At 48.8% G+C, this 9,382-nt stretch overlaps 1 protein-coding gene across 1 annotated transcript in view; it reads right to left on the bottom strand.

The window, feature by feature from the left end:
* The window catches only part of ERLEC1 (endoplasmic reticulum lectin 1), an 89,919-nt gene extending 80,572 nt beyond the window's left edge, over nt 1–9,347 (bottom strand). Inside the window, exons 1-2 of the mRNA XM_075339346.1 lie at nt 9,070–9,347; nt 4,606–4,710 (exon numbers count right to left, since the gene is read on the bottom strand). Of these exons, the coding sequence (XP_075195461.1) occupies nt 4,606–4,710; nt 9,070–9,222 (258 nt within the window). The 5' untranslated portion in view covers nt 9,223–9,347. The remainder of the gene's footprint in view (nt 1–4,605; nt 4,711–9,069) is intronic.
* Nucleotides 9,348–9,382: the final 35 nt, after the last annotated feature.

Genomic DNA, 9,382 nt, shown 5'->3' on the forward strand with positions numbered 1-9,382 from the left:
TAGCTTTATAACTAATACTAGAAGGTGGCCCGATTCTACGCATCGGGTATTCTAGAATTTACGTATTGTGTAGTTCACGTATGATTTTTGTTATATATATATATATATATATATATATATATATATATATATATATGTACACATAGATAGATGTTGTTGTGTGTAGTTACCAAGTGTTTGTGTAGGGCACTGTACATGTTGTGGGTGTTGTCTGGGTGTGGCGGGGGGTGAGAGCGGTGTTGTATGTGTGTTGCGTTGTTTGTGGAGCGCTGTGTGTCTGTCGCGTTGTGTGTGTGTGTGTGTGTTGCGCGGTTTGTGTGGGTGTGGTGTGTTTTAAGGGGAGGTATGTTTTGTGCAATGTGTGTGTTGTGCGGTATGTGCGTATATTTGTGTGTGCCGCGGTGTTTGTGTGTTGGGTGTTGTGTGTGTGCAGCGTTGTCTGTGTGTGTGGGGGTCTGTGTAGGGCAGTTGTTTGTGGTTCCCAGTGTGTGTGGTGTGTTGTGCAGTGCGCGTGCGCGCGCGCCTGCGTGTGTGTGTGTGTGTTGGGGGGAGGTGTGCACTTCCCATCGTGCCCCATCCCCCATGCAGCGCACTCCCCATCGTGCCCCATCCCCCATGCAGCGCACTCCCCATCGTGCCCCATCCCCCATGCAGCGCACTCCCCATCGTGCTCCATCCCCCATGCAGCGCACTCCCCATCGTGCTCCATCCCCCATGCAGCGCACTCCCCATCGTGCTCCATCCCCTATGCTGCGCACCCCCCATCGTGCTCCATCCCCTATGCTGCGCACCCCCCATCGTGCTCCATCCCCTATGCTGCGCACCCCCCATCGTGCTCCATCTCCCATGCTGCGCACTCCCAAACGTGCTCCATCCGCCATGCTGCGCACTCCCAAACGTGCTCCATCCGCCATGCTGCGCACTCCCAAACGTGCTCCATCCGCCATGCTGCGCACTCCCAAACGTGCTCCATCCGCCATGCTGCGCACTCCCAAACGTGCTCCATCCGCCATGCTGCGCACTCCCAAACGTGCTCCATCCGCCATGCTGCGCACTCCCAATCGTGCTCCATCCCCCATGCTGCACCAGCATCAGCCTCTCTACCCGCAGCATCAGTCTCTCTGCCCGCAGCATCAGCCTCTCTCCTCCCAGCATCAGCCTCTCTACCCGCAGCATCAGCCTCTGTCCCCAGCATCAGCCTCTGTCATCCCAGCATCAGCCTCTCTCATCCCAGCATCAGCCTTTTCTGTCCCTAGCATCAGCCTCTCTCCTCCCAGCATCAGCCTCTCTCCTTCCAGCATCAGCCTCCCCCAGCATCAGCCTCAGCCTCCCCCAGCATCAGCCTCTCTCCTCCCAGCATCAGCCTCTCTCCTCCCAGCATCAGCCTGTCTCCTCCCAGCATCAGCCTGTCTCCTCCCAGCATCAGCATGTCTCCTCCCAGCATCAGCCTGTCTCCTCCCAGCATCAGCCTGTCTCCTCCCAGCATCAGCATGTCTCCTCCCAGCATCAGCCTGTCTCCTCCCAGCATCAGGCTTTTCTGTCCCCAGCATCAGCCTCTCTCCTCCCAGCCTACCCCAGCATCAGCCTCTCTCCTCCCAGCATCAGCCTCTCTCCTCCCAGCATCAGCCTCTCTCCTCCCAGCATCAGCCTCTCTCCTCCCAGCATCAGCCTCTCTCCCCCCAGCCTACCCCAGCCTCAGCCTCCCCCAGCATCAGCCTCTCTCCTCCCAGCATCAGCCTCTCTCCTCCCAGCCTACCCCAGCCTCAGCCTCCCCCAGCATCAGCCTCTCTCCTCCCAGCATCAGCCTTTTCGGTCCCCAGCATTAGCCTCTCTCCTCCCAGCCTACCCCAGCCTCAGCCTCCCCCAGCATCAGCCTCTCTTCTCTCAGCCTCCCCATCCCAGCCTTCCCCAGGATCAGCCTCTCTCCTCCCAGCCTCCTCCAGCACGCCGTGCTCCTCTGCCGACACTCACAGATCCGATCGCATACACTCACACACACCCCCGATCGCATACACTCACACACACCCGATCGCATACACTCACACACACCCGATCGCATACACTCACGCACACACACATTGACGATATCGCACATACGCGCTCACACTCACAACATCCGGAGATACCACATGCTTCTGGCCATGTGATCCTCCGGCAGGTCCTGGAAGCTCACAGCACAGTATCGCCGCCGAGAAGCAAGCGATATCCCAGGATGTTGTGAATGTGTGGATGCGATGTGATGTGTGTGTGAGGTGTGTGTGAGAGTGAGTGTGATCTGATGTGTGTGTATGTGTGTGTGTGCTGTTATGTGTGTGCGTGTGTGTATGTTCCGCCGCTGCAGGACCTTGATGTGTGGATGCGATGTGATGTGTGTGTGAGAGTGAGTGTGATCTGATGTGTGTGTGTGTGCTGTTATGTGTGTGCGTGTGTGTATGTTCCGCCGCTGCAGGACCTTGATGCGTACCAGCATACACCGGCCAGCCCCAGCAATGCGAGGGTATGTGTCGGCTGGGTTGGCGGCGTACGCTGATGTGGGCTCCCGGGGGTACAGTACTCACCTGGGAGTTGTGACCGTGTCGGTTCGGGGAATGCATGGGGGGGCGGGGCCAGAGCTAGCGTGCATTGCGTGAGGGGGCGGGGCGTGGCCGAGTTGCCAATGCCTGCAGGGTGCCGGGGCGAGAGGCCAATCTGTGGGGGGGGCGGAGCCTGGGCGAGCGGCCGGCCAATCCGTGTGGGGGCGCAGCCAATCCGTGCGGGGAGGCGGGGCCATGGCGAGCCCAGCGGCAAATCAGCTTTGTGTCACCGTAAGGACACAATTTTGGAGCAAGACAGACAGACAGACAGACAGACAGACAGACAGACAGACAGACAGACAGACAGACAGACAGACAGACAGACAGACAGACAGACAGACAGACAGACAGACAGACAGAATAAGGCAATTATATATATAGACAGTGTTTATACAGTCTATTTAGGCAACAGAGATATGTCCATATGGATAAGGTAAAAGTGATTAACAAAAAAAATAAACATTTGAGGTACTCACCGTAAAATCTCATTCTTTCTCAGAGCCTTCATTGCGGGAAACATGAACAATGAGTGTATGCTGCTGCCATTAGGCAATAAAAGGAAATTCGCAACTCCTCAGTAGGATGCACCCACCAACCGGAGCCAAGCTGATCCGTTAGTGTGAAAGCAGTAGGAGAAGCAAATTTAAATGAATATAGACTGGCCCGACGGAAATAATTAAGAAGTGCGAGTGCTGTGTCCCCCAATGAAGGCCGAGAGAAAGATTTTAAGTTTAGTACCCAACTAAGCTTCTTTTCTCAATCTCATCATTGGGGGACACATGAACGATGGGATGTCTCAAAGAAGTCCTCAATTATGGGAAAAGAAGAACTAGAAAGAACAGAAGCAGAGGTGAGGTCCTCAGGTCAGAACCCAGCAACTGTAGTTTCTAAAAACCCTTGTGCCCAGACCCAAGACTCCAAGGAGAAGGACTTAAAATTTTTTATATATATATACAATCTGACCAGGTGCAATATTTTGTAGAGACTCGTCAGAAGGGGCGTAAGGAAGACAGAGCAAAGGGAGAGGATCTTCCTCAAAGGTACAGATTGAAAAGCTCCTTAGGAGAGGATGGGGTTGGGAACTGGAAACAAGAACCACCCTTTGCTACCTTGGTTATTGGGAGAACCTACTGTAACTGTGGACTAAAGACAACTGGACCAATGGACGTAGAGCGGAGTACACGGCTCTAAGGCAAAAAAAAAATTTCAGCACGGAGCACTGGTTACATTAATCTCATTGTTGTGTTTTATTAGATTGTCCGGTGCCTCCTCTTTCGGCCATCTTCGTCCTCCTTCTCTAGCCGCGGTGCATGACGGGTCCGACGTCATCCACACTCGCCAGCATTCAGGTCCTGAGCAGAATAGAACAGATCAGATCAAAGTATTGTAGTGCGCCTGCGCAGGACCGGTGAATGTGTATGACGTAGAACATGTCATGCACACAGGAGTCAGAAGGAGGACGAAAGAGGAGGCACCGGACAACAGAAACGCACATCTGGCCAACCGAGCGACCATTAGGTAAGTATTATAAAAAGTTTTTTATGTTCTCACAGCGGCCTGGGCTCTTATATACAGCATGTTAGAAAAAAAGTGGTGACAGGTTCCCTCTAATTTGGTCCTTCCTCATAGACCAGAGAGAATACATAAGTGATGCAACCCCACACTCTGCTCTCGGTCTCTAGGTGGCATGACAGAGTGACACAACGCCCCTCTGTTGCCCAACCAAAAGACAATCTAAAATAAAAAGTGAAATCATAAAAAAAAAAAACAAAAAACAATTCTAAACTAGAAACAGGGCTGAGTGCAGTGTCTGCCTCCTACGGACACTAAGCTAAAACTGATCAGCTTGGCTCCGGTCAGTGGGTGTATCCTACTGAAGAGGAGCTGACTTTTCGTCTTGCCTAGTGCCCACCATCTAGTATAGTAGCAGCAGCATACACGCATGATTCCTCTATTCCCCAATAAAACGATATAGTAAAACAAAACAAAACAAAAAAAAACACACAGTACAGTAATAACCTATAAGTTATACCTGCTGATCCCCGGCAGTAATTGGAAGTAGACACTTGTATTTCTCTTTGTCGGCCGTGGTCATAATGATGTAATTGTCTTCTCTGTATGGTATTCCTGTGGTCGGCTAAAAAGAATAATAATTATATTTAGATTCCAGATAACATGATGAGATATTACACCAGGGGATCACAGCTGATTCTTTTTGTGAGGTAAAACATTTCCCTGCCTATTTTTTTTATAAAAATGTTTTACCTCAGAGAAAGAATACATTTGCCATCCCATGCTGTCTTGTCTGTATACATTATTACTTCCTCCATGTCCCAGGAGCTGTGGTATGATCAGACCATGTCTCTGTATGGTCAGACACGGCCATTATACAGTACATAGCAGGGACACATATATAAGATTATCTCAGCACAGGAACATTTTTTTTAAAACACATCCAATTGTGGAAATTATTATTATTCCAAAATCTATTTATTAAAATGAACTTTGTTTGTGGGAAAATCCCTTTAGGCAAACTCATGTTAAGTGTACCCCTCACTGAAGGGCTCCTGCACACGTTAATGATATCAGATGATTGGCCGATTTTCATCAGTGTTCTTGATCAAAGATTTAACTGATTCCGACATTCAGATATCAGTACATTTTTCATGTACACAAAAAAAAATTATTAGATTGTTATCGGTGTTTTGGGTCAGTATTTCATCCATAGTTGGTCAAGGTGTCAGTTTTTACCATCCTTGTTTCATCAATGAGTTTTACGTATGGATAATAGATTATAAAGCTTCGTCTAACCTGTGCAATGTAAATCAGTCCATACTGATATCATCCTACTGTAATGTCTGCGAGCTTCACGGACCAACAGACTTACATTGGTACTTTTCTTTAGAGATAAAAGTAAAAAAAAACCAACGTCCCCAGGATTATAGTCCCATGGGCTATAATGTGTACGCATTCTATATATGAAAATCACTGATAGAACATATACGTGAAACAGACATCTGAATGAGGCCTTCATCAGTGTTTCTGCACCGTCTTCTATCAGTCCATGGAAAACAGATGGCAGAATGCTGTCCGATTTTTTTCATGGACCCATAAACATTTATTATAGAATTTGATCTGATATTTGGATCAACATAGGACATCTTCACAATTTTGCATGGACGTGTGAACAGCCTTAGACTAAATATTTAAATGTTACGAGCGCTGTGAAAAAATTATGTATAGAACTCATATGCTGTGTGAATAAGCCCCAACTCCAGAATTAAAAGGAAACTGTCCAACCTCATCTGAGAGCCGCATGATATAGGCAAGAAGATTCTGAATCTAACGATGCATCACTTAGGTTACTGGGTGCAGCCGATCTGACAAAATCGGAATTTTTAGGTTTAGTCATATAACGGAGTTCAAAAAGCTGTCCCTGACCACACCAGACTATAGAAATTGTACATTGACAATTGACAGGTGTCAATCACAAAAGGTTCTTGTCAGACTGCCGCACACGTTCCAGCTAGACTTAGCAATGATAGTCACTAGGTGATAAAGCCTTTAGTTTATGTAAACAACAGTATGGAGCCTTACAAAAGAGGCATAGTTTATTTTTGTTTTTAACCCCTACAGTATGCTGTCCTCAGATTACAGAGCAAAAACCTACCGACAGATTACCAAAACATTATAGATAATAGAAACATAATTAATTTAGCAAATATATTCACATATCAAAACAATACTTTTTATCTACAGGGAAGCACAGCGGTGGCTCGGTGCCATCTACAGGGAAGCACAGCGGTGGCTCGGTGCCATCTACAGTGAAGCACAGCGGTGGCTCGGTGCCGTCTACAGTGAAGCACAGCGGTGGCTCGGTGCCATCTACAGTGAAGCACAGCGGTGGCTCGGTGCCGTCTACAGTGAAGCACAGCGGTGGCTCGGTGCCATCTACAGTGAAGCACAGCGGTGGCTCGGTGCCATCTACAGTGAAGCACAGCGGTGGCTCGGTGCCATCTACAGTGAAGCACAGCGGTGGCTCGGTGCCATCTACAGTGAAGCACAGCGGTGGCTCGGTGCCATCTACAGTGAAGCACAGCGGTGGCTCGGTGCCATCTACAGTGAAGCACAGCGGTGGCTCGGTGCCATCTACAGTGAAGCACAGCGGTGGCTCGGTGCCATCTACAGTGAAGCACAGCGGGGGCTCGGTGCCATCTACAGTGAAGCACAGCGGTGGCTCGGTGCCATCTACAGTGAAGCACAGCGGTGGCTCGGTGCCATCTACAGTGAAGCACAGCGGTGGCTCGGTGCCATCTACAGTGAAGCACAGCGGTGGCTCGGTGCCATCTACAGTGAAGCACAGCGGTGGCTCGGTGCCATCTACAGTGAAGCACAGCGGTGGCTCGGTGCCATCTACACTTAAGGATAGTAGTAGTTTGGAGATATCTACAGTGAAGTATGGTAATGGCTCTGTGCCATCTACAGTGAAGCATAGTGGAGGCTCGGTGATATCTGGAGTGATCATCTGCCACCTGACTAAACCCCACAAAAAAAAATTAGGTGGAATTTAAAGAAGGTTGTTGGAGAGCACAAAGAATAATAGTGACCTGAAGGCCATTGTCCATGAGGAAAGAAGGAGCTAAGATCCCTGAGGAACGCAGCCAGAAGCGGGTGTATGCATCATGTCTGCAGCAGATAACAGCCAAAGACTCTAGTATAAAGTACTGCGGACACCTGTCATGAAGAGGATGAATGATTCTTAGGGGCACTTTGCACACTACGACATCGCAAGCCGATGCTGTGATGCTGAGCGCGATAGTCCCCGCCCCCGTTGCACATGCGATATCTTGTGATAGCTGCCGTAGTGAACATTATTGCTACGGCAGCTTCACATGCACTCACCTGCCCTGCGACGTCGCTCTGGCAGGCAAACCGCCTCCTTCCTAAGGGGGTGGGTCGTGCGGCGTCATAGCGACGTCACACGGCAGGCGGCCAATAGAAGCGGAGGGGCGGAGATGAGCGGGATGTAAACATCCCGCCCACCTCCGTCCTTCCACATAGCTGGCGTGAGCCGCGGTGACGCAGGTAAGGTGATGTTCCTCGCTCCTGCGGCTTCTCACACAGCGATGTGTGCTGCCGCAGGGGAACGAGGAACAACATCGTACCATCGCTGCAGCTACATTATAGAAATGTCGGACACTACACAGATGATACGATTTCGACGCTTTTGCGCTCGTTAATCATATCATAAAGGATTTACACACTACGATATCGACAGCGACGCCGGAAGTGCGTCACTTTCGATTTGACCCCACCGACATCGCACCTGCGATATCGTAGAGTGCAAAGTGCCCCTTAGACTGCAGTATTCACGTGACATTTTGTGGTGAATTCGGAGTTCCACTTGTTACAGTCCTGTTCATCCACTTAATTTGTTCTAATTTGAAAACAACAGAAAGTTTGTAAATTTTACTAATAAACAATTTTCAGTGGGGGAGGGGGGTAATTTTGATGTAAACTATCTACAGATTTGATGCTCTTCATATGGATATAAATTGTAGGAATTGATATTGGATGACAATTCTCCATTAGAACAGATTTCTTTCCAGAGCTCTTTTCTGTGTCTGGGATAGTGAGTGATGTGTAGACGTGATGGAATCAAATACTGATCACGTCCCCTCTGCCTTATGAGATCAGTGCGGCCATCACTATAGAACGACAACATAATCTGCAGGCAGGGACGATGGTCAGATGTACAGGGGTCACAGCAATACATCAGCGTGACCCAGACCTGTTGTCACATATATACAGCATATATAAAGCATATATACAGCATATATACAGCATATATACAGCATATATACAGCATATATAAAGCATATATAAAGCATATATACAGCATATATACAGCATATATAAAGCATATATACAGCATATATAAAGCATATATACAGCATATATAAAGCATATATACAGCATATATACAGCATATATACAGCATATATACAGCATATATACAGCATATATAAAGCATATATACAGCATATATAAAGCATATATACAGCATATATAAAGCATATATACAGCATATATACAGCATATATACAGCATATATAAAGCATATATACAGCATATATAAAGCATATATACAGCATATATACAGCATATATACAGCATATATAAAGCATATATACAGCATATATAAAGCATATATACAGCATATATACAGCACTGCACCTGCTGCAAAGTAAGAACACTTCTATTTTGGAAAATATCTTCGGCATAAAAAATAACAGTCCTGAAGTGATGATACGGTCCTCACAGAGCCCGGATCCTTTCATCGTCCACTCTATACCCCTCTCTGTGAGGGCAGTCACTCTCCTGTCCCCCCATACACACTGACACCCCCATAACACAGCCCCGTGTGTAGCACAGGACCCCCGACTACTGCACTGTTGTCGGGCCCCGCCCCCTGCACTGTCCCCAGGTGACTGACCAGAGAGAAGTCCGGCCCGGGCCAGTTGAGGCGGAATGGGATGTCATCGCTGATGGCTGGCAGCGTCCGGCCCCCGCCGCACACCCTGAACACCCCGTACAGGAGCAGCAGGGCCGGGGCAGCAGCACGGACAGCCCGCTCTCCCCTGTGCATCCTCTCCCCAGCTCTCCGGACAGTGCACGGCCCGGCCAATCACATAGCGGCACAGCGCTCTCAGCAGGGACGCCACGTCTCTTCCGGGATCACTGGAGCCGGCCCGCAGCGGCGACAGCTCAGCACTTCCGGAGTAGATTTTTTTTTTTTTTTTAAATAA

The sequence above is a fragment of the Anomaloglossus baeobatrachus genome, chromosome 3 (assembly GCF_048569485.1).
Source record: "Anomaloglossus baeobatrachus isolate aAnoBae1 chromosome 3, aAnoBae1.hap1, whole genome shotgun sequence".
Taxonomy (NCBI): Eukaryota; Metazoa; Chordata; class Amphibia; order Anura; family Aromobatidae; genus Anomaloglossus; species Anomaloglossus baeobatrachus.